At 45.9% G+C, this 26,978-nt stretch overlaps 1 protein-coding gene across 3 annotated transcripts in view; it reads right to left on the bottom strand.

Annotated features, from left to right (window-relative positions):
• The window catches only part of LOC121003065 (NXPE family member 1-like), a 1,048,328-nt gene that overhangs the window by 137,364 nt on the left and 883,986 nt on the right, over positions 1-26,978 (bottom strand). For 2 of the 3 annotated variants that reach the window (XM_040434621.1, XM_040434623.1), the window contains exon 2: positions 6,393-6,501. The exons of the other annotated variant lie outside the window; for it this stretch is intronic. In XM_040434621.1, the coding sequence (XP_040290555.1) occupies positions 6,393-6,501 (109 nt within the window). The remainder of the gene's footprint in view (positions 1-6,392; positions 6,502-26,978) is intronic. 3 annotated transcript variants of the gene reach the window in all.

The raw sequence follows: 26,978 nt of genomic DNA, 5'->3' as shown, positions 1-26,978 counted from the left end.
TAGGTGGGCAAAGGGGCCCACATTCCAAAGAGCACCTTTAGGATTTCACAGGTCATTTACCTACTTACCACACATTAGGGCCCCTGGAAAATGCCAGGGCAGTATAACTACCCCACAAGTGACCCCATTTTGGAAAGAAGACACCCCAAGGTATTCCGTGAGGGGCATGGCGAGTTCCTAGAATTTTATATTTTTTGTCACAAGTTAGCGGAAAATGATGATTTTTTTTTTTTTCCTTGCAAAGTCTTATATTCCACTAACTTGTGACAAAAAATAAAAACTTCCATGAACTCACTATGCCCATCACGAAATACCTTGGGGTGTCTTCTTCCCAAAATGGGGTCACTTGTGGGGTAGTTATACTGCCCTGGCATTCTAGGGGCCCAAATGTGTGGTAAGAAGTTTGAAATCAAAATGTGTAGAAAATGACCGGTGAAATCCGAAAGGTGCTCTTTGGAATATGGGCCCCTTTGCCCTCCTAGGCTGCAAAAAAGTGTCACACATCTGGTATCTCCGTACTCAGGAGAAGTTGGGGAATGTGTTTTGGGGTGTCATTTTATATATACCCATGCTGGGTGAGATAAATATCTTGGCAAAAGACAACTTTTCCCATTTTTTTTATACAAAGTTGGCATTTGACCAAGATATTTATCTCACCCAGCATGGGTATATGTAAAATGACACCCCAAAACACATTCCCCAACTTCTCCTGAGTACGGCGATACCACATGTGTGGCACTTTTTTGCAGCCTAGGTGGGCAAAGGGGCCCACAGTCCAAAGAGCACCTTTTGGATTTCACCGGTCATTTTTTACACATTTTGATTTCAAACTACTTACCACACATTTGGGCCCCTAGAATGCCAGGGCAGTATAACTACCACACAAGTGACCCCATTTTGGAAAGAAGACACCCCAAGGTATTCGCTGATGGGCATAGTGAGTTCATAGAAGTTTTTATTTTTTGTCACAAGTTAGTGGAATATGAGACTTTGTAAGAAAAAATAAATAAAAAAAATCATCATTTTCCACTAACTTGTGACAAAAAATAAAAAGTTCTATGAACTCACTATGCCCATCAGAGAATACCTTAGGGCAGGGGTACTCAACTAGTTTTATTAAAGGTCCACATACCAGGGTCTGCAGTCAGGTGAAGGTCCGAGCTGAACGCCAACAGTAAAGATGCCATGCGATCATGTGATACATGCGCGTGGGGCGCTCTGACGTTATAGTGGAGCGCCCCGGGTAAGTCCCAGAATTAGTAATGGCCACATTAGTGCCCCAGTAAGAATAATGTCCCCATTAGTGCCCCCAGTAAGAGTATTGCCCCCATTAGTGCCCCCCTTCTCTGCTTTTGCAAAAAAATAATAATAATTTGCATTCACCTGGCTGCGGTGAACATTCGCTGCTGACTGCACGCCCAGGACCGGTGCTCTAACGTGATGGCGTCTTGTAGGTCCTGTCCTGAGCTTCTAGTCAGCAGGGAGTGTTCTCCACAGCGTGAGCAAATGGAGGTGGAGGTACCGTAATACAGTGTTTCCCAACCAGTGTGCCTCCAGCTGTTGCAAAACTACAACTCCCAGCATGCCCGCACAGCCAAAGGCTGTCCAGGCATTCTGGGAGTTGTAGTTTTGCAACAGCTGGAGGCACACTGGTTGGGAAACACTGCCGTAATATATATATTTTTTTACTAGCACAAGTAGCGGTGGAGGTAAAGGCTGTACTAATGGGCGTTCCATAATGGAAGCGCTCATTAGTAAGGGTACTTTCACACTTGCAGCAGGACGGATCCGACAGGCTGCTCACCCTGTCAGATCCATCTTGCCACTACTTCGCCGTGCCGCTGCTCTGTGCCCATCGACTATAATGGGTATGGGGGCAGAGTTACGGCGCAGCACGGTGAGAGGCCGCCAGACTAAAAGTACTACATGTCCGACTTTTTCATCTGGCGGCCCCCTCAATATAATAAACATTGGTGGCGCAGTGCGCCCCCCCTCAAAATAATAAACATTGGTGGCGCAGTGCGCCCCCCCCATCACCCCGATATAATAAACATTGGTGGCGCAGTGCGCCCCCCCTCAATATAATAAACATTGGTGGCGCAGTGCGCCCCCCCATCACCCCAGTATAATAAACATTGGTGGCGCAGTGTGCCCCCCCATCACCCCAGTATAATAAACATTGGTGGCGCAGTGCGCCCCCCCTCAATATAATAAACATTGGTGGCGCAGTGTGTCCCCAATATAATAAACATTGGTGGCGCAGTGTGCCCCCCAATATAATAAACATTGGTGGCGCAGTGTGCCCCCCAATATAATAAACATTGGTGGCGCAGTGTGCCCCCCAATATAATAAACATTGGTGGCGCAGTGCGCCCCCCCTCAAAATAATAAACATTGGTGGCGCAGTGCGCCCCCCCCATCACCCCAGTATAATAAACATTGGAGGCGCAGTGCGCCCCCCTCAAAATAATAAACATTGGTGGCGCAGTGCGCCCCCCCCATCACCCCAGTATAATAAACATTGGTGGCGCAGTGCGCCCCCCCATCACCCCAGTATAATAAACATTGGTGGCGCAGTGCGCCCCCCCATCACCCCAGTATAATAAACATTGGTGGCGCAGTGCGCCCCCCCATCACCCCAGTATAATAAACATTGGTGGCGCAGTGTGCCCCCCCATCACCCCAGTATAATAAACATTGGTGGCGCAGTGCGCCCCCCTCAATATAATAAACATTGGTGGCGCAGTGTGTCCCCAATATAATAAACATTGGTGGCGCAGTGTGCCCCCCAATATAATAAACATTGGTGGCGCAGTGTGCCCCCCAATATAATAAACATTGGTGGCGCAGTGCGCCCCCCCTCAAAATAATAAACATTGGTGGCGCAGTGCGCCCCCCCATCACCCCAGTATAATAAACATTGGTGGCGCAGTGCGCCCCCCTCAAAATAATAAACATTGGTGGCGCAGTGCGCCCCCCCATCACCCCAGTATAATAAACATTGGTGGCGCAGTGCGCCCCCCCATCACCCCAGTATAACAAACATTGGTGGCGCAGTGCGCCCCCCCATCACCCCAGTATAATAAACATTGGTGGCGCAGTGTGCCCCCCCAATATAATAAACATTGGTGGCACAGTGGGCAGTGCCAATGAGGGTTAAAAAATAATTTACTCACCTCCTCCAGTTGATCGCGTAACTGCCGGTCTCCAGTTCTTACTTCTTTCTTCAGGACCTGTGGTGACATCACTGAGCTCATCACATGATCCATCACCATGGTGATGGATCATGTGATGAGCTCAGTGACGTCACCACAGGTCCTGAAGAAAGAAGTAAGAACTGGAGACCGGCAGTTACGCGATCAACTGGAGGAGGTGAGTTAATTTTCTTTTATTATTTTTAACCCTCATTGGCACTTCCCACTGAGCCACCAATGTTTATTATAATGGGGAAGGGGGGGGGGGCGCACTGCGCCACCAATGTTTCTTATACTAGGGGGGGGGCGCACTGTGCCACCAACGTTTCTTATACAAATACAGGAGGCGGGTGCCGGAATCAAATAGCCGGCACCCGACCTTTGTGACAGGGGGCTGCGATCGGCTACAATTAACCCCTCAGGTACCGCACCTGAAGGGTTAACTCAACTGCAGCTGATCGCAGCTCCCTGTCACAGAGGTCGGGTGCCGGCTATTTTATTCCAGCACCCGCCTCCTGTATTTGTATTACAGGTCAGTTTTCTTCATTGGTGGCGCAGTGGCCACAACCCCTCCTCCTCCTGCCTCTTCTTATTGGCAGCGGCGGGGGCAGCAGCACAGGGGGGAGGGAGAGACTCCTCCTGCGCTGCTGAGAACTATCAGCTCCTGTGCCCGCCGCTGTATTGAGCAGAGCTGCCAGAGTGTGCAGGAGGAGGAGAGCTACATGTGGAGGGAGCCCTGTCTCACTGCGCTGTGGGACAGGTGGAAGTGCGCCGGTAAGCTCCTCCTCCTGCACGGTACAGTAGAGGAGCAGCGCTCTGAACGATGGCCGGGGTCTGGACAACTGGCGGCCGCGGTCCGTATTTGGACGGCGGTCCGCCAGTTGAGTACCCCTGCCTTAGGGTGTCTACTTTCCGAAAAGGGGTCATTTGTGGGGTGTTTGTACTGTCTCGGCATTGTAGAACCTCAGGAAACATGACAGGTGCTCAGAAAGTCAGAGCTGCTTCAAAAAGCGGAAATTCACATTTTTGTACCATAGTTTGTAAACGCTATAACTTTTACCCAAACCATTTTTTTTTTTTACCCAAACATTTTTTTTTTATCAAAGACATGTAGAACAATAAATTTTGAGAGAAATTTATATATGGATGTCGTTTTTTTTTGCAAAATTTTACAACTGAAAGTGAAAAATGTCATTTTTTGGCCAAAAAATCGTTAAATTTAGATTAATAACAAAAAAAGTAAAAATGTCAGCAGCAATGAAATACCACCAAATGAAAGCTCTATTAGTGAGAAGAAAAGGAGGTAAAATTCATTTGGGTGGTAAGTTGCATGACCGAGCAATAAACGGTGAAAGTAGTGTAGGTCAGAAATGTAAAAAGTGGCCTGGTCTTTAAGGGTGTTTAAGCTATAGGGGCTGAGGTGGTTAATGGGGATGTACTCTACTAGTGCTATTAATGGGGACGTACTCTAGTAATGCTATTAATAAGGACATACTTTAGTAGTGCTACTAATAGGAACATACTCTACTACCGCTATTAGTGGGTAAATGCTATACTTTCTAGAGCTATTAATAAGGACATACTCTACTATCACTATTTATGAGGGCATATTGCACTAGAGCTATTAATGGGCACATACTCTACTAGTACTATTGATGGGGACATACTCAACTAGTACTATGAATAGGGTCATACTCTACTAGTGCTATTAATGGGGACATACTACACTATTACTATTAATGGAAACATTCTCTACTAGACTATTAATGGGGACATACTTTACTACTATTATATGAAGACATATTTTATCAGCAGTATTAATGAGCATACTCTGCCTGCAATATCAATGGGGGTATAAGGTACTATTGCTATTTATTGGGACCGTCTCTACCAGTACTGTTAATGAAGACATGCTCTACTAGTGCTATTAATGGGGACATAATGTACTAGCGCTATTAATAGGGACATAGTCTACTAGTTCTATGAATAGGGTCATACTCTACTAGTACTATTAACGGGGACATACTCTACTAGTACTACTAATGGGGACATACCCCACTATTACTATTAATAGAAACATACTCTACTAGACTATTAATGGGGACATACTGTACTATTATTTAAGACACATCAAACTTATTGGGAATTTCACAAGAAAAACAATGGTGTGCTTGCTTTTTACGTAACTTTATTCTTTCATGAGTTATTTACAAGTTTCTGACCACTTACAAAATGTGTTCAATGTGCTGCCCATTGTGTTGGATTGTCCATGCAACCCTTTTCTCCCACTCTTCACACACTGATAGCAACACCGCAGGAGAAATTCTAGCACAGGCTTCCATTATCCGTAGTTTCAGGTGCTGCACATCTTGTATCATCTGAAGGCAATCGTCTATGCTGTGAAGATACTAGATGTGCAGCACCTGAAACTACGGATACTGGAAGCCTGTGCTAGAATTTCTCCTGCGGTGTTGCTATCAGTGTGTGAAGAGTGGGAGAAAAGGGTTGCATTGACAATCCAACACAATGGGCAGCACATTGAACACATTTTGTAAGTGGTCAGAAACTTGTAAATAACTCATGAAACTACTACTACTACTACTACTACTACTACTACTACTACTACTACGAGTATTAATGGGGATATATTCTACTAGTGCTATTAATAGGCTCATACTTTACTGATGCTATTAATGGTGATATACTCTACTAAAACGATTCATGGAAACATACAATAATGGGGACATACTGTACTAGCACTATTATTAAAGACATATTTTATCAGCAATATTTATGGGAAAATACTCTGTTAGCACTGTTAATGGGGATGTACTCTACTAGCATTATTAACCAAGACATAATCTACTACTACTATTAATAGAAGCATACTGTACTAGCACTATTAATGGAGACATACTCTATTGGCACTATGAATGTGGACATATGGTACTTGTGCTATTTTTGGGACATTCTCTACTAGTACTATTAATGGGGACATACTTGACCAGTTCTATTAATGGGGGCATATACTAGTTCTATTAACAGGGACATACTCTACTAGCGCTAATGGGGACATACTGTACTAGCACTATTAATGGGGACATACTCTAGTAGCACTATTAATGGGGACATACTCTAGTAGCACTATTAATTGTGTTCTTCTTAATATTGTCTGTAGATTGGCATGAGACACTGTACCTGTGTGAAATGGCGATGTGTTAAGACACTTATGAGCATGATAGTTAGGAATGTAATAGCCAGAAAGAGCTTATGCTTCCAATTTTCGAACGTCACCTTCGGATTGGCTCTGTAAGACATATTTTCAGTATTTTGTTATTAAATTTTAATAACACATTTTGCTTATGAATGTTACATACAGAAGTTTTCCAATTACTTATATACTATGTGTATCAATTGCTTGCAATTTTTAAATCCTCTGCTTACGGTCATAGAATAGAAACACTAATATTACATCCAGAGAGTGCAGTCTGTAAAAGGGAATATGAATTATTAATATTTTGGGTTAGTATCAATAATTAATATTTATAAATAGGCATGAATCTTCTATTGATAACTCTGCCTATTTATACAAAATACTAACTACCTGTTGCTATACTTCTTCCTGAACTATGTGCGAATTACCACTATGGTGGCGACTACTACAATAAATGACTATACGCTGTACTATGAATAATAACGTATTTATTACACAATAGCAAGTCTACAGTCTAATTATTGCTATAACCAGGGCTTTTTTTCTCAGAGAAAAGGTGGTGGAACTCCCCCCCTCCCCTGGCCACGCCCCTACCCACCCCAAGGACCGCCCCCTAAAACCCTTTAGAGAACAGGGATGCAAGTAAAATTTGGGGGGGGGGGGGGGGGGTATAAAAGTCCAACCCAGCAAAGAAACCCCCCAGATGGGGATGGCACTGTTAATGGGGGATCTGGGGATGGGACTGTTATGGGGGGGAGGATCTGTGAATGGCACTGTTATGGGGGATCTGTGGATGGCATCCACAGATCCCCCATCCTACAACAGTGCCATCCACAGACCCCCCCATCCTATAACAGTGCCATCCACAGACCCCCCCCACCCCATAACAGTGCCATCCACAGACCCCCCCCACCCCATAACAGTGCCATCCACAGACCCCCCCACCCCATAACAGTGCCATCCACAGACCCCCCCCACCCCTTAACAGTGTCATCCACAGACCCCCACATTGCCGCTCCAGTACAGTTATAAAATGTGTAATTCAATTAATAATTATTCATGCTGCCCCCTCTGTAGTATAACATTCAATATATCCTACTCACAGAGCTACTGTTATATCGTAATGCAGGCCGGACAGGCAGACAAGCGGCAGAGTGACTGACTGACGTCACGTGCCTGCCCGGCCTACTTTATGAATGAAGCAGGCGGCGCAGGCACGTGACGTCAGTCAGTCACTCTGCCGCTCGTCTGCCTGTCCGGCCTGCATTACGATATAACAGTAGCCCTGTGAGTAGGATATATTAAATGTTATACTACAGAGGGGGCAGCATGAATCATTATTAATTGAATTACACATTTTATAACTGTACTGGAGCGGCGGGGCGGAGCACAGTGAACGCACCGGCCCCCAGCTCCTCCTCCCAGTCCCTCCCCGCAGCCTGCGATGCCAAAAGGTGGCGGAACGCCAGAAAAAAAGCCCTGGCTATAACTATATATATTTATATCAATGGACATAAATATATATGCAAAAACAAATGCAATCGCACTCTGCAACCAGCACTCTGCCCTGCCTCTATGCTGGATGTTGAATGGGGCATTGGTGTACATTTTGGCCAAAGCGTAATAAGCCACTCACCACGTCAAGGTCGCCTCCATGAGTGGTCCCTAACACTAGTTCCTACCTGTTATGGGCCATGACAGCCACACAAAGTTCAGGGAGTGTGGGTACAGCATGCACGCCAAGCACACTCTGCTTTTAACCCCGTCCGGTGCCATTACTGCTTTCATCGGATCCAGGGATGCAAGTACCAACATGCATGCTGAGCCCACTATATACTTCTCCTGGAGCCAAATGGCTACTGGTAGGTGCTATATAAGCAGACTCAGTTTTATACTGATTTTAAAACCAGCCTCCAGGGCGGACTAACTGGTCAGGTGTGCATGGCTGCTTGGAGATCGCCACGCCTCCAATATATACTACAAAGAAAAAAATGTGGGGGATTCAGCCAGCACAACCCTGTATGCAGGTGCACATTGCTATGGCGAAATACAGATACAAACGCAAAAACAAATGCAATCGCACTCTGCAACCAGCACTCTGCCCTGCCTCTATGCTGGATGTTGAATGAGGCATTGGTGTACATTTTGGCCAAAGCGTAATAAGCCACTCACCACGTCAAGGTCGCCTCCATGAGTGGTCCCTAACACTAGTTCCTACCTGTTATGGGCCATGACAGCCACACAAAGTCCAGGGAGCGTGGGTACAGCATGCACGCCAAGCACACTCTGCTTTTAACCCCGAGCTGTAATGGCAGCGGACGGGGTTAAAAGCAGAGTGTGCTTGGCATGCATGCTGTACCCATGCTCCCTGGACTTTGTGTGGCTGTCATGGCCCATAACAGGTAGGAACTAGTGTTAGGGACCACTCATGGAGGCGACCTTGACGTGGTGAGTGGCTTATTACTCTTTGGCCAAAATGTACACCAATGCCCCATTCAACATCCAGCATAGAGGCAGGGCAGAGTGCTGGTTGCAGAGTGCGATTGCATTTGTTTTTGCGTTTGTATCTGTATTTCGCCATAGCAATGTGCACCTGCATACAGGGTTGTGCTGGCTGAATCCCCCACATTTTTTTCTACATAAATATATATGCTTATAGTCGCGCACAGTAATATATTAACAACAATACAATACACCTAACTACACTAAACACAATACAATTGTGAGAGATAGGCTTTATTTCTCTCTCTATATAATGTGAACATTCTGTATTACTCTTTTCTGTCTACTAGATGGTAGCAAAACGGGTTTAGAGCCACATGTGCATTTCTTTGTTTCACGGTCACTGGGGGAAGGGGAGGGAGAGTTAAGTTTCTATTTTCAAAAGTGCCAATGAAACTCAGGGATAAAGTTGGCAGACTACTCCCTTTTTGTCACAGAGCCAATAACCTTTCTTTAAGGACCACCCTTTTTGTCTACCTCACATCTCCTATATTATATCTCCTATATAAGTGTATGTTACTTAAATAAAGGATGGCATATTTTTCATGATACCAGCCTGTATTGGTCTCATTGAGAAAGCTGCATGAGCTCATACTTACAATACTAATTGATTTGGCACCACACAAAGAAGAGAATCGCATGAATTGCGATAACACAATATCTTACACAATTACACTTCCACCCCACAAACTATCTAAATATCACACTTACACACACACTATTAGCAGAAGCGCTCACCCACCTGTCTACACACTGTCCCTATTGGGAAAACAAGGAAGAAATGCAATACAGGGGTTATCCGGCAGTAGTGGCACTGCAAGGGTTAAATGCAATGCAGGCAGGGGGTATAGGCAGGGATGCAGCTGTGGGCTGCAGGGAGTGGCACTGCAAGGGTTAATGCAGGCCAGGAATAATGCTGGGGCTGCTGGGAATGCAGGGGTCAATGATTGCAGGATCAGGGATATTGGTGATAAGGTCATTGGTTATATAGGGTAAAGGGTTAAGCAGAGGTTAATGCGGTGGTGGTTTAGGGTACTCAGACATCCAGGGGTTAATTGCTCGTCTCCAGGGGCTGTTCATCGTCTTGGGGATGATTCTCTTCATGGCATGTTCCTACTGCTTTCTCCTCCTTCCCCTTCTCCTTCCTTTCTTCTGGGGCTGCTTGGGTTAACTTGTCTCCCTGAGCGCAGCGCCGCCAGTTTATTTAAACCCAGCGGCGCTCGCTCTTGCGCCTGCAGGCATGTCCACGAGGGCTGGCGCAGTGATATGACATCACCGCACCAGCCGCGTGTGCTGGCTCGTGCTTCCAGGCAGACCAGACCATAATTGTCCAGTCATCTAGGAGGCATCAGCTGGGGAGGGGGGGATCCCGTGCATGGGGCACATAGTTTTATATATATCTATATAGATAATTGGGGCATATCTCTCATATATATATATATATATATATATATATATATATATATATATAAAACCTGGGGTAAATACTAGGACCCATACAAATATATACACAGTGGATATACACTGCTCAAAAAAATAAAGGGAACACAAAAATAACACATCCTAGATCTGAATTAATTAAATATTTTTCTGAAATACTTTGTTCTTTACATAGTTGAATGTGCTGACAACAAAATCACACAAAAATTAAAAAATGCAAATCTAATTTTTCAACCCATGGAGGTCTGGATTTGGAGTCCCACTCAAAATTAAAGTGGAAAAACACACTACAGGCTGATCCAACTTTGATGTAATGTCCTTAAAACAAGTGAAAATGAGGCTCAGAAGTGTGTGTGGCCTCCACATGCCTGTAGGACCTCCCTGCATGCTCCTGATGAGGTGGCGGACGGTCTTCTGAGGGATCTCCTCCCAGACCTGGACTAAAGCATCTGCCAACTCCTGGACAGTCTGTGGTGCAACGTGACGTTGGTGGATAGAGCGAGACATGATGTCCCAGATGTGCTCAATTGGATTCAGATCTGGGGAACGGGCGGGCCAGTCCATGGCATCAATGCCTACGTCTTGCAGGAACTGCTGACACACTCCAGCCACATGAGGTCTAGCATTGTCTTGCATTAGGAGGAACCCAGGGCCAACCGCACCAGCATATGGTCTCACAAGGGGTCTGAGGATCTCATCTCGGTACCTAATGGCAGTCAGGCTACCTCTGGCGAGCACATGGAGGGCTGTGCGGCCCTCCAAAGAAATGCCACCTCACACCATTACTGACCCAATGCCAAACCGGTCATGCTGGCGGATGTTGCAGGCAGCAGAACGTTCTCCACGGCGTCTCCAGACTCTGTCACATCTGTCACATGTGCTCAGTGTGAACCTGCTTTCATCTGTGAAGAGCACAGGGCGCCAGTGGCGAATTTGCCAATCTTTGTGTTCTCTGGCAAATGCCAAACGTCCTGCACGGTGTTGGGCTGTAAGCACAACCCCCACCTGTGGACGTCGGGCCCTCATATCACCCTCATGGAGTCTGTTTCTGACCATTTGAGCAGACACATGCACATTTGTGGCCTGCTGGAGGTCATTTTGCAGGGCTCTGGCAGTGCTCCTCCTGTTCCTCCTTGCACAAAGGCGGAGGTAGCGGTCCTGCTGCTGGGTTGTTGCCCTCCTACGGCCTCCTCCACGTCTCCTGATGTACTGGCCTGTCTCCTGGTAGCGCCTCCATGCTCTGGACACTACGCTGACAGACACAGCAAACCTTCTTGCCACAGCTCGCATTGATGTGCCATCCTGGATAAGCTGCACTACCTGAGCCACTTGTGTGGGTTGTAGACTCCGTCTCATGCTACCACTAGAGTAAAAGCACCGCCAGCATTCAAAAGTGACCAAAACATCAGCCAGGAAGCATAGGAACTGAGAAGTGGTCTGTGGTTACCACCTGCAGAACCACTCCTTTATTGGGGGTGTCTTGCTAATTGCCTATAATTTCCACCTGTTGTCTATCCCATTTGCACAACAGCATGTGAAATTGATTGTCACTCAGTGTTGCTTCCTAAGTGGACAGTTTGATTTCACAGAAGTGTGATTGACTTGGAGTTACATTGTGTTGTTTAAGTGTTCCCTTTATTTTTTTGAGCAGTGTATGTATATACTATGTAACATATATCCCCACTGGCCATTCAGGGCTGAAATATATGTATATATGCATATTTAAATGGAGACATATATATATATATATATATATATATATATATACACACACACACACACACACACATACAGGGAGTGCAGAATTATTAGGCAAGTTGTATTTTTGAGGATTAATTTTATTATTGAACTACAACCATGTTCTCAATGAACCCAAAAAACTCATTAATATCAAAGCTGAATATTTTTGGAAGTAGTTTTTAGTTTGTTTTTAGTTTTAGCTATTTTAGGGGGATATCTGTGTGTGCAGGTGACTATTACTGTGCATAATTATTAGGTAACTTAACAAAAAACAAATATATACCCATTTCAATTATTTATTTTTACCAGTGAAACCAATATAACATCTCAACATTCACAAATATACATTTCTGACATTCAAAAACAAAAACAAATCAGTGACCAATATAGCAACCTTTCTTTGCAAGGACACTCAAAAGCCTGCCATCCATGGATTCTGTCAGTGTTTTGATCTGTTCACCATCAACATTGCGTGCAGCAGCAACCACAGCCTCCCAGACACTGTTCAGAGAGGTGTACTGTTTTCCCTCCTTGTAAATCTCACATTTGTTGATGGACCACAGGTTCTCAATGGGGTTCAGATCAGGTGAACAAGGAGGCCATGTCATTAGATTTTCTTCTTTTATACCCTTTCTTGCCAGCCACGCTGTGGAGTACTTGGACGCGTGTGATGGAGCATTGTCCTGCATGAAAATCATGTTTTTCTTGAAGGATGCAGACTTCTTCCTGTACCACTGCTTGAAGAAGGTGTCTTCCAGAAACTGGCAGTAGGACTGGGAGTTGAGCTTGACTCCATCCTCAACCTGAAAAGGCCCCACAAGCTCATCTTTGATGATACCAGCCCAAACCAGTACTCCACCTCCACCTTGCTGGCGTCTGAGTCGGACTGGAGCTCTCTGCCCTTTACCAATCCAGCCACGGGCCCATCCATCTGGCCCATCAAGACACTCTCATTTCATCAGTCCATAAAACCTTAGAAAAATCAGTCTTGAGATATTTCTTGGCCCAGTCTTGACGTTTCAGCTTGTGTGTCTTGTTCAGTGGTGGTCGTCTTTCAGCCTTTCTTACCTTGGCCATGTCTCTGAGTATTGCACACCTTGTGCTTTTGGGCACTCCAGTGATGTTGCAGCTCTGAAATATGGCCAAACTGGTGGCAAGTGGCATCTTGGCAGCTGCACGCTTGACTTTTCTCAGTTCATGGGCAGTTATTTTGCGCCTTGGTTTTTCCACACACTTCTTGCGACCCTGTTGACTATTTTGAATGAACGCTTGATTGTTCGATGATCACGCTTCAGAAGCTTTGCAATTTTAAGAGTGCTGCATCCCTCTGCAAGATATCTCACTATTTTTGACTTTTCTGAGCCTGTCAAGTCCTTCTTTTGACCTATTTTGCCAAAGGAAAGGAAGTTGCCTAATAATTATGCACACCTAATATAGGGTGTTGATGTCATTAGACCACACCCCTTCTCATTACAGAGATGCACATCACCTAATATGCTTAATTGGTAGTAGGCTTTCGAGCCTATACAGCTTGGAGTAAGACAACATGCCTAAAGAGGATGATGTGGTCAAAATACTCAGTTGCCTAATAATTCTGCACGCAGTGTATATATATAGTGGAGGGGGGGATAAGCTCGGGATCGCCTTTGCTATGGTCAAAGGACACTTGTCTGTTTCACACAATTCCGACCAGCCACCAAGGTATAAGTTTTCAGCTGGCCTGGAGCCAGGTTTATTGAGCAGGTTGCATAAATAAAATAGAACAAAAGAAAAGTCTTGCCTGTCCGGCACTTACTAAACATCAAAGGTTCCTATCTATCCGCTGGAAGGGCTTCTGTAGTGTACGGGGACTGTAATACCCGTCACTACCAAAGTGTCACTTGGTGTGCTGTCGTCCCTCCTTAGTTATGGAGAAGTTGGTATATGTCAGTTTTATAAAATGTCATGTAATGTAATGTTATGTATTTCCCTGTTACTGTGAAACTTGCATGTACAGGCCTGCAGGGGTGTCATTCCAGCTTCTAGTCGCTAGAGGGAGCTAGAGAGCCCTAGTTTATATAAGGCCCAGACAGGGAAGTAAAAGTCAGTCTAGAGCACAGCTCAGAAGTTTCTAGAGCCTGAGAAAGCTGAGAGGGACAGAGGCAAAGATCAGAAAAGCAAGAGGTACTAAGAATAACAGAGGAGGTACTTTTATAAAGCTATAGCCAAGGATATAAAGCCAGAACTAGGTTATTGGGCCTTGGTGAGGAATTGCTATATTCCAGGATCAGACAGAAATAGAGTGCAAGCTCCTGTACTGCAAGTCCTGTGTTCAACACTCTGTAATCACCTTGCTAAATCTGTAATTGCCTGCATCAACATTATTGCAAGATCGACTGTATGCAAAGGAACTGTGATTCCATTAATGTCCCTGTATTGATGATGACTACTAAAGTTGGAGTTTGGTTTTAATACCACGTGTTCCTCAATTTATTCCTGCTATCCGCAAACGGCGTGCCACCGTTTACTTGGCACTGGCGTCACGAACTATTTCTACCTATACCTGCCCTTGCAGAGAGTCAGCCGTACCAGGTTAGTGTCTATTGCACTACATCACCCAGAAACACCTATTGCACACAACTTGAGTACGCTGCACTTCTCCCGGCCAGCTCACAAAACAAGGTTTCAGCAACCTAGTACTCACAGTTTGCTCTCTCACTCAGACATGCTTTCTGTGTCCCTAGGCAGAGAGAGAGAGACTGACCTCCTGGCTCTGTTATATCCCCACCCTCAGTGCTGCTTCATTAATTACCTCACAGGTGAGAGTATTTAACCTGCCACTTACATAGGAGAGGAATCTTGGGGAAAAATACCTCCCTTCCACTACCAATCCAGCATTGGTATCACAATATATATATATATATATATATATATATATATATATATATATATATATATATATATATATATATCTATCTCTATCTCCCCCTTCCCTTTACACAGTCCATATCAATATCATGTGATAAGGATGAACACAGGTTGTTGCAAGACAGAATGTGTTAAATAGCTCTCCTTCAGAGGAAGGAACACTGGATGTTTACAAGAAGAGGCATTTTATCTGGTCATCCAGAGCCTAACTGACGAGGAACAACAACTCCAGATCTCTATTCTAGAAATCGGTGACCCTGGTTTGATTTGATTAGTTAATTTGGTCTGGTGATTCGATTTGAGTCCGAATAAATAAAACACAAATCAAATACTTAGGGGAATTGCAAAACTGGAGAGAGGCTTAGACCTCACTGTGCAGGCACTGGCTGGGGTCAGTGAAATGGAGGTGGGAGGAGGAGGACTATCAGATCAGCAGTTGGGTTAATGTAGGAAGAAGGGGTAGAGGGAAAAATGCCAGGGAGGCTAGTCCTGAGCTGGAACGCCTTTGTAAATATGCCTGTTTGGCTGATTTTAGGGATGAAAGCCCAGGGCCAGCAACACTGCAGCAACCAGGAGGATGACTGCTGCAGGAAGGATGGGAAAAGGAGTGCAGCAAAGGTCAGACAGATGCTAGTGGTAGGGGACTCTATTATTAGGCGTACAGACAGGGTCATATTTCGCTGAGACCGTGAATGCCAAACAGTGTGTTGTCTGCCGGGTGCTCGGGTTCAGCATATTGAGGATCGGATTCACAGTTTGCTGGGTGGGGCTGGGGAAGACCCGGTGGTCATGGTACACATTAGCATTAATGACAAAGTCAGTGGGAGATGGAAGGTCCTTCAAAATGATTTTAAGGAATTAGGTTAGAAGCTCAAGTCCAGGACCTCCAAGGTAGTGTTTTCAGAAATACTACCAGTGCCACGAGCGTCAAAAGAGAGACAACGGGAGCTTAGGGGGTTAAATAAGTGGCTCAGAAGCTGGTGCAGGAAGGAAGGGTTTGGGTTAATGGAGAACTGGGCCGACTTCGCGGTCGGTTACAAGCTCTACAGTAGGGACGGGCTACACCTCAACGGGGAGGGTGCAACTGCCTTGTGGGAAAAAATGGTTAGATGGCTGGAGGAACTTTTAAACTAGGATCTGGGGGAGAGGTGTCATACTAATAAGGGGGTAGTTAGTGTAGATAGAGAGTGGGTTATAAAAGGGGACAGTGCGGATTTAGTGGGGGCTGGGTTTAGCGAGGAAAATAGGGAGAAGACTGGGAATAACTATACATTTATAAAAAATAGAAAATTAACCAAGATAACAAAAAAATCCCAGATAATAACTTTACAGGTAATAGTAATTTAAAATGTATTTTCACAAATGCCAGAAGTCTAGCTAGCAAAATGGGGGAGCTGGAGGCTATGGTACTAGAAGAACACATAGATGTAGTTGGTGTGGCTGAGACATGGTTGTACTCTTCGCATGACTGGGCTGTTAATATTGAGGGTTTTACGCTATTTAAGAAAGACCAGGTCAATAGAAAAGTTGGTGGTTTGTGCCTGTATGTGAGGAGTGATCTGAAGACAAGTGTGAAATAGGCAATTGTGGATGGTGAGGATGTGGAAACCTTATGGGTGGAAGTTCAAAGGGATATAAACACTGAAAAAATAATACTTGGTGTAATCTATAGACCCCCTAACATCACAGAGGAGATAGAAACGCAAGTATATAACCAAATAGAGCGGGCGGCACAGGCTGGTACAGTGGTCATAATGGGAGATTTTAACTTCCCAGACATTGACTGGGGTCATGGTTCTGCCTCAACCGCAAAGGGGAGAAAAATCCTCAACTTGCTGCAGGACCACTTTATGGGCCAGTTTGTAGAAGCTCCCACTAGGGGCGATGCTCTGTTGGATCTGGTAATTTCTAATGTTGCATAGCTTGTTGGTAATGTTACTGTTTGAGAAACACTAGGTAATAGTGACCACAATATAATTATATTCCCGTTAAACTATAAAAAGAAAACAAAGACACTGAATTTCAAAAAGGCTAATTTCCCTGGGTTGAGGGCAGCATTTCAGAGCATACAATGGGAGCAGCTACTGTCACATAATAATACTGAGGATAAATGGGAGAGCTTCAAATCCACATTAAGTAATTGCCCAATTTTTTTTTATCCCTTTAGGTAACAAGTATAAACGACTAAAATTAAACCCCTCATGGCTTACAGCTACTGTAAAAAGAGCAATAACAGACAAAAAGAGGGCATTTAAAAAGATACAAATCTGAGGGGTCAGCTATAGCGTTTGAAGATTACAAAGGGCTTAATAAAATCTGCAAAAAGGACATAAAATTAGCAAAGATAATAACGAACAGCAGGTAGCAAAAGAAAGCAAAACAAATCCACACAAGTTTTTTAAATATATAAATGCTAAAAATCCTAGGTGTGAGCAGGTAGGGGCCCTAAATAATGGGAATGGGGGGGGGGTAGTCACTGAAGATAAGGCAAAGGCAGAGTTCCTAAATAGGTTTTTTAGCTCTGTATATACAAAAGAAGAGAAAGGAGCTGGTATCTGTGCTGCTGGGGCTGTTAGCCAATTGAGTATATCACTGGATGTACTAACTGTAGATATGGTCCAAGAGAAGTTAAATAGGGTAAATATGAACAAAGCTCCGAGTCCCAGATGGATTACACCCAAGAGTGCTTAAAAAGCTCAGTTCAGTCATTGCTGTGCACCCGTTTATATTTTTTAAGGATTCTCTAGGGACTGGTACAGTGCCAAGTGATTGGCGCAAGGCAAACGTGGTGCCCATATTCAAAAAAGGATTAAGGTCCTCCACAGGTAATTATAGACCATTTAGTTTAACTTCTGTTGTGGGAAAAATGTTTGAAGGACTCTTAAAAGGACTATATACAGGAGTATATGACTATAAATAATAAGTGATAACCAACATGGGTTTACCAAGAACAGAAGTTGTCAGACTAACCTGATTTGTTTTTATGAGGAGGTAAGTAGTAGCGTGTACAGAGGGGCAGCTGTGGATGTAGTGTTTCTGGATTTTGCAAAGGCTTTTGATACTGTCCCTCATAGACGCTTAATAAGTAAAGTAAGGTCTATTGGCTTGGAAAGTATAGTTTGCAATTGGATTCAAATCTGTCTGAAGGACCGTGTCCAGAGAGTTGTGGTCAATGATTCCTAATCAGAATGGTCCCAGGTTTAAGTGGTGTACCCCAAGGTTCAGTGCTGGGCCCTTTATTATTAAATTTATTTATTAATGATATTGAGGACGGGATTATTAGCACCATATCTATTTTTGCAGATGACACTAAGCTGTGTAGAACTGTACAATCTATGGAAGATGCCCACAAACTACAAGCTGACTTGAACACTCTGATTGGGCATCAACTTGGCAAATAAGGTTCAATGTGGACAAATGTAAAGTTATGCATCTTGGTAGTAATAATCTCTGTGCTTTATATGTCCTAGGTGATGTAGCACTGGGAGAGTCACTTATAGAGAAGGATTTGGGTGTCCTTGTGAATGGTAGATTAAATTACAGCATACAATGTCAATCAGATGCTTCTAAGGCAACCAGGATATTGTCATTGTAACGGATCTCCTGGAACCCCAACTGGGTACCTCTGTTGATGAATGCACCATCGGAGTTAGGGGTGCTGTCTCCCTGTGGTTGGGGAGAGAGACCGGTTGTCTCCTCTCCCTGCAAGATACACTGCCACTGGGGAATGGAGACGCTGCTCTCCTCTCCCTGCAAAACATACTGCCACTGGAGAGCAGGACCGACTGTCCCTACTCCCTGAAACTCCGGCTGCCGTTGGGGAGTTAGACCGACTGTCTGGTCTCCAGGTAACGCAGGCTGTAGTTGGGGATCTGGGCTGGCTGCCCAGCATCCCTGTAGGGACGGTGGAGAGACTTCGGTCCCATCTCTACCTGCCGTCGGGAGGTCTTCGCAGAACCAGTCGATGAAGTTCCCTACTTTGGGAGCTGGTAGGGAAGCAGGGAGTATCGCCGCCCAGTCTTCCCAGTTGTAGGATGGCAGATCTGGCTCTGCTTGTCGGGTAGGTTGGGGCTGAACGGAGCTGAGCAGGTGTTGGTAGGTCTGCTCCCGTTCCCACTCCCTTGTTACCAGGTGGGTCATGTCTTTGCTCACCTCCCATCCGTCAGCATAATCTAGACTCTCCGTGCTGCCGAGATCATATGTCCCCCTCCAAGGCCTCCCATAGTAACCCAGGTCCATCATAATCCTTCCCTTCAGGTAAGTAGTGCTCGGTCGTCCAGGGGGAATGTTGAATGACATGCCACCTTAGGGCCCGGTAAACGTCCTCTAGCCAAAGCTACATACCAGGCTCTGGAGCTCTGTTACTCACTCTTCCAGGGGCTGCTCTCCCAAGAAACCCATCCGCATCGCCACACGCTTCTGTAGCAGCTGCTCATAACTGAGGAGACTCTCACCTCACCTCCGCTGGGCATTTTCAAGGGCATCATACCAGACTTCCTTTCTGTCTGCATCCCTGTAGTCCGCAGCTGCCTCCTCCTCCTCGTCATGGAACGCTGTCCGAAGACTAGTTGATTCCATCCTGCTGTATCCAGAGGCGCTGTACGGGGACAAGCTTTGCCCTCAATTTTATAAATCCACGAACTGTGTTTCTGAGCTGCTTCTCCTCTAACTAGGATGCCATCCCACTGCTGCCACCAATGTAACGGATCTACTGGCACCCAGACTGGGTACCTCCGTTGATGGATGCTCCTAGTGCTTCCCGAGGACTCCAAGCACTCCACTCGACAGCGTAACCACCACAGGAACAAGGAACAGGAACAGCTCTTATAAGAGCTAGGGTTTATAGCCAGGGGAGTATACAGCATATAGCAATCCCCACACACATGAGATAAGGCTCTATGTTGAAGGCCAAAACAGGAACTCACTTTATTGAAGACCAACTCAATATATATATATATACACAGTTCAAGTCTAACAACATAACGCAATCAACCATGAACAACATGCAAACAGACATCTCCCCCCACTCCATAATTAATGAATAGGGAGAGAGGAGACACATGTGATGGGATTATCTCCTGAGTGTATCATAGGGTGATCTACTCATCTAGGAGCCGGTGTCACGGATGGTGTTGCAGAAAACTGGAAGTTATAAATAAACAGCTGACTGACTTGATCCTAAACTAAGGAACATATGGGTGAGCCCTATAAAACCCCTAGAGCTCTCCCTGACTGCTTTGCCCATGCAAAGATCTTAATGATAGAAAATTGCATGCCCTCGTACCTAGACTGAGTGACACCTGAAAACCCTATAATAGTGAGGAGACACGACCACCGGCTCCCTGCACTTAATACGGAGGGAGTCGGGGTCACCTAGAATCAAGCCAGCACAGAAACACAAATAAAGGAAAATACTTATCTGAGGAACCAGCAGTTGCAGCATCTTGCAGTGAACAGAAGGCCTTCCAGAATCTGGAAACAAACTGCGTGCCCCTATAAGAAACTATGTCTGAAGAAATGCCATGCAGATTGACAATGTGATCAACAAATGTGTCACGGCTGTATGTGAGCAACAAGAGCATACACAGTTAAAAGAGCTACTGACCGGACCCAAACTAGGGAGGATAAAGGGTGACCCCTGTCAGACCCTCAAAGCTCTCCCTATGCTGCTAAAGCACATGCCCAGATCCAAATGGTGGAACGGGGCATGCCCACGTACCTAAGACTAATGACCACTGTAACCCCTACAATAGTGGAAGGGGCACTGCCACCGGTGCCCTGCTCAGTATATGGAGGGAACCGTGGCCGCCTCAGAACCAGTCAGAAAATAAACAGGAACACAACAATGTCTGCACACTTAGCTGAAGGGGCTGCAGCCGCAGAGAAGACGGATCCAAAGACAGCTGGCAATATCCGGAGTGCTTGCTGCATCAGAACACAGGTCCAGTGAAATGAAAGCTAACAAGTGAAGATACTCAAGCAAGAGCTACAACTCAAATGAGAACTATAATACACAGCCTAGAAAGGAGGAGGGGTGATTTAAAGGGAGGGAAATCAAACGCAGGAGGAACAGCTGGGAGGACTCCTCCAAGCTCTAATAGTGACATCATCACAGGGGTGGAGAAACAGAACTGTGAGAACGTCTCAAAACTCTGCTAGTGACAAAATGCTTGCGCCAGCGTTTTAGCATTGAGTAACCCAGGAAAGGGAATGAAATGCGCCATTTTGCTAAAACGGTCCACTACTACCGGAAACACAGTCTTCCCCGAGGAATGAGGCAGGTCCGTAATGAAGTCCATGGACAGATGCACCCAAGGACGGGAAGGAATGGGTAACGGGAGGAGAGAACCCGATGGCCGTGAATGAGGGACCTTGGCACGAGCGCATGTTTCGCTGGCTGCTACAAAACCCTCAACCGTCTTACGAAGAGCCGGCCATCAGAATCTCCGAGCAATGAGATCCACTGTGGCTCTACTCCCCGGGTGCCCAGCAAGGACAGTATCGTGGTGCTCCTTAAAAACCTTGTGTCGTAAAGCGAGAGACACAAACAACCTCCCAGGAGGACAAACATCAGGAGCCTCTGCCTGGGCTGCCTGAACCTCTGCCTCCAAATCAGGATAAAGAGCAGAGACGACCACCCCTTCAGCCAAAATGGGACCCGGGTCTTCAAAGTTCCCCCCTCCCGGAAAACAATGTGAAGGGCATCAGCCTTCACATTTTTAACCCCAGGGGCGGAACGTGACAACAAAATTAAACCTAGAAAAGAATAAAGACCATCTGGCCTGTCTCGGGTTCAGACGCTTGGCTGATTCCAAGTAGGCCAGATTCTTATGGTCGGTAAACACGGTAATAGGGTGTCTGGCTCCCTCTAGCCAATGGCGCCATTCCTCAAAAGCTAATTTGATGGCCAACAACTCCCTATCTCCCACATCGTAATTTCTCTCTGCGGAGGAGAGTTTCCTTGAGCGTCCACCTCAACAATGAAAGGCAGAGAGACATCAGGTTGTACCAAGATGGGAGCGGAAGCAAAACTCTTTGATACTAGAAAAGGCCTTAAGCGCATCTACCGACCAGGAGGAAAAATCTACCCCATTTTTAGTCATATCAGTGAGTGGCTTAACAACAGAAGAATAATTCAAAATTAATGTAACGGTCGCGTACACACACACACAGGGGGAAGGGAAGTGACCACTGCGCTCCACCCTTACCCCTGGCCCTGCCTACTTGCCTCGCGAGTCCTAATGACAGGGGACAACTGGACGGCAATCCCTAACTTGGAGTAAGTGCAGGGATGACAGACAGACAAACAACAGGACGTGAACGGACCGAGTCAATACCAGGAAAGCTGCAAAGTACAAATGGAGCAAGCAGAGAATTGTCAGGAGAAGCCGGGGTCATAAATACCAGGAGAGCAGAGAAGTACAAGAGGAGTCCTAAGAGAGTAGTCAGGTGGGAGCCGAGGTCACAATACCAGGACGGATGCGCAGTACAGGAGGATCAGGCAAAAGGATGGTCAAGGAACAGGATCAGGTAAGTATTCAGCAGTCCAACAAATACCAGGAACCTAGAAATTAACAGGCAACCTGTAGCCAGCAGGCTGCCTGTATTTATAGTGGGGAGTGAGGGTCATGTGACGTGGCCAGCGTCACATGACCGACAGACCAACCAGTCGAGCACCGAGTGATCAGCTCGGCGCTCAAGGCAGACTTAGGAGCAAGGAGCCACCCAGCTAGTAAAGCCGCCCTGGGAATGAGGTCAAACACAGAACCTCATTCCAAAAGCTAAGCAACAGTTCTGCGGGCAATGGGGGACCGAGTGCACCTTCGGAACCCCGTGACAGTACCCCCCCTTTTACGAGGGGCCACCGGACCCAAGACTTCAGGCGATGGCTTTTCAGGGTGTTCTAAATGAAATTTACGAACAAGTCTAGGAGCATGAACCTCCCTGGCAGGTACCCAAGATCTCTCTTCAGGTCCATACCCCTTCCAGTGAATCAGGTACTGCAAGGAATTACGCACCTTCCTGACATCCACTATTTTAGACACCACATACTCGACAGCATCATTAACAAGAACTGGCGGAGGCGAGGCTTTTGATGGTACTACCGGTTCAAAATATTTTTTAAGCAGAGATTTATGGAACACATTATGAATGTGGAATGACTCAGGCAGCTCCAACCTAAAAGATACCGGGTTAATCACTTCCGTGATCTTATATGGTCCAATAAAACGAGGAGCAAATTTTTTAGAAGTTACCTTGAGAGATAGATTCTTGGAGGACAACCATACTTTATCCCCAACCTGAAAGTTTACCCCCCTTGAACGTCTCCTATCGGCCTTGAGTTTTTGAGAACATTGAGCCTTTTCTAGGTTCGATTGAACCCGGGCCCAAACTGTGCACAGTTCGGAGGAGAGTTTATCAGCTTCAGGGTTAGAGGAGGAGACGGACGACCCAGAATGAAAACGGGGATGAAAACCATGGTTACAAAAGAAAGGGGAGACCCCAGCAGAAGAATTGACACGGTTATTCAGAGCAAATTCAGCCAATGGAAGGAATTTGACCCATAATTGCTGGTCATCAGCAACATACAACCTCAGGAATTGTTCCACAGACTGATTAAGGCGTTCAGTCTGCCCATTACTCTCAGGATGGTAGGCGGAAGAAAAAGACAACGAAATTTTACATCTTTGACAGAAGGCTCTCCAGAATTTGGACACAAACTGCACACCCCTGTCCGAAACAATATTTTCCGGGATACCATGCAATCGAACAATTTCTTTCACAAAAATAGACGCCAGGGTTTTGGCATTCGGGAGTTTAGACAGGGGAATGAAATGGACCATCTTGCTAAACCTATCCACCACTACCCACACTACAGTCTTACCCTCCGCCAGCGGTAGGTCAGTTATAAAGTCCATCGAGATATGGGACCAGGGTCTACTGGGAATGGGTAGGGGTCGTAGGTTACCAGCAGGGCGAGTCCTAGGTGTCTTGGACCTGGCACAAACCTCACAGGCTGACACATAGGACTTGACATCCCTAGTTAGAGTGGGCCACCAATAAGATCTAGAAACCAGATCCTTAGTGCCCTCAACACACGGATGTCCACAAAAGGCAGAATCGTGACACTCACCCAACAGCTGGAGACGAAATTGTACGGGAACAAACAACTTATCTGTTGGGGTGGATACCGGTGCCAGATGTTGTTCCGACCTAATGCGAGCCGAGATATCCTGGGTAAGAGCTGCTAAGAAGATTTTTGCTGGTAGGATGGATTCAGGTGGTACCTCAGTAGGTTGAAAAGCCTGGAAGCTCCGAGATAATGCGTCCGCCTTCACATTTTTACTTCCCGGCCTGAACGTGATGGAAAAATCAAAACGAGTAAAAAACAGAGCCCATCTGGCTTGACGGGGATTCAACCTCTTAGCAGACTCGAGAAACATAAGGTTTTTATGGTCAGTGACAACAGTTACACAATGCCTTGCCCCCTCCAGAAAATGCCTCCACTCCTCAAATGCCCATTTAATTGCCAGCAGCTCCCTATTCCCTATGTCGTAGTTTCTCTCCGTGGGAGAGAATTTCCTGGAGAAGAAGGCACATGGTCTCAGATTAGTGAGGCTGGCAGGACCTTGTGAAAGGACTGCTCCTGCGCCGTCCTCGGACGCATCCACCTCCACAATAAAAGGTTTCTCCTGATCAGGCTGGATCAGAATGGGAGCGCTACTGAATGCCTTTTTTTAATTTTTCAAATGAAGAAATGGCCTCAGTAGACCAATTCTCCAAATCCGCCCCTTTCTTAGTAAGGTCGGTCAACGGTTTAGCAATTACGGAAAAATTCATAATAAATTTACGATAGTAATTGGCGAAACCTAAGAACTGTTGTAAGGCCTTTAAGGATGAAGGTCTTACCCATTCCTTAATTGCTAGTACCTTACCAGGATCCATCTTGAAGGCGTGAGGAGTCAGAACATGCCCTAGAAACAGAATCTCCTGCACACCAAAGACACATTTCTCTTGTTTAGCGGATAGCTGATTCTCCCTCAACACCTCTAATACTTGTCTAACATGAGACACATGGGATTCGAAGTCAGGAGAGAATATCAAAATGTCGTCAAGATAGACAATAACAAATTTACCTAAGAATTCCCTAAGAATGTCATTCATGAAGTTTTGGAACACAGCTGGGGCATTGCTGAGTCCAAAAGGCATCACCTGATATTCAAAGTGTCCTACCGGAGTATTGAACGCCATCTTCCATTCGTCTCCCTCCTTGATTCGGATTAGATTGTATGCCCCTTTCAGGTCAATTTTGGAAAACCAGGTTGCCCCCAGGACCTGGTTAAATAAATCCGGAATCAATGGGAGGGAGTATCTATTCTGGACAGTGATTTTATTTAATCTCCGGTAATCGATACATGGCCTAAGACCACCATCTTTTTTCTTAACGAAGAAAAACCCCGCCCCCATAGGAGAGACAGAAGGTCTAATATGCCCTTTACCAAGGCTCTCCTTAATATAATCTTCCATGGCCTTGCGTTCGGGCATAGAAAGATTATAAATTCGTCCTTTAGGAAACTTGGCCCCCTCTACTAGCTCTATGGTACAATCATAAGGTCTATGGGGGGGTAGAACCTCTGGGGTTGGTGATGAGAATACATCAGAATATTCTCTAACAACAGAGGGTAAAGTATCAGACTTTACTGAGACCCCAGCCTGTACCACGGACAGGCACGAGTCACACTTAGGCCCCCATCTCACCAACTCCCCATTGGACCAATCTATAGTGGGGTTATGTAGTCGGAGCCAAGGCAACCCTAGTACCACCTCAGCAGGTAGGTTCTCCAGGACTAGAAGCGAACATCTCTCTGAGTGGCACACACCCACGGTTGGAGAAATCTCCGAGGTACATAAGCTCACCGTACCACCAATAAGAGGAGTAGCATCAATAGCCATGACATGGATAGGAGTTGGTAAGGCAAACATAGGAATACCCAATCTAACAGCATACTCAGAGTCAATAAAGCTAGCCGCTGAGCCAGAATCAATAAAGGCCTTACCCGCCCATTTATCTACTCCCAGAGAAATCGTAATGGGTACCGAAAGCTTACATTTAGAAAATTCAGGGTGTACCTGGTCTTTAGGTTGCCTTGCCTTAGGAGACTTGACAGAGAGGACCTTCTTAGGACACTGGTTGATCCAATGGTCAGAATCTCCACAGTAAAAGCATTCTCCACGTCTGCGGCGAAGATTCCCTCGGGTCATGCCAACCTGCATGGGTTCCTCGGTGGAGACCTCAGCATTGTCTCTGGGATAGGCCTCTGGCTGGACCACCATCTGGGAAGAGAACTGTTGTTCCTGTCGTCTCTCTCTAACCTGTCGGTCAAGTCGGACAACAAGGGTCATCATCTCCTCTAAGGTCTCTGGAAGTTGATAACTGACCAGAAGATCCTTTAATTTATCAGACAGACCTGACCTGAACTGACTCTTCAGGGCTGGTTCGTTCCATCCTGAGGGGACACACCACCTTCTGAATTGGGTGCAATAATCCTCCGCTGGTAAATTGCCCTGAACCAGTGCCTTTAGAGCCGTCTCGGCTACTAGAGCCCTGTCTGGTTCATCATAGAGGGTACCTAGGGCCTGAAAGAACCCCTCCACAGAATATAAACAACTGGCACCAGCAGGTAAAGAGAACGCCCAGTCCTGGGGATCACCCTGTAATCGGGAAATGATAATGCCCACGCGTTGACTCTCGGGGCCAGAGGACACGGGGCGCAAACGGAAGTAAAGTTTACAACTCTCCTTAAAAGAGAGAAACTTCTTCCGGTCTCCAGAAAAGGTTTCTGGGAGCTTAATCTGGGGCTCAAAATGCGGACTGGAGGCCTGAGGAGTGGAAGAGCCTTGCCCTAACTCAAAAGAGCTGAGTTTTTCCCCTAACTCCTGCACCATCTGCGTCAAATTAGAGACATAGTCAGTCAGGGTCA

The sequence above is a fragment of the Bufo bufo genome, chromosome 6, assembly GCF_905171765.1.
Source record: "Bufo bufo chromosome 6, aBufBuf1.1, whole genome shotgun sequence".
Lineage (NCBI taxonomy): Eukaryota > Metazoa > Chordata > Amphibia > Anura > Bufonidae > Bufo > Bufo bufo.
The sequence above is the reverse complement of the archived record's forward strand: the minus strand, read 5'-3'. Positions and strand labels throughout refer to the sequence as shown.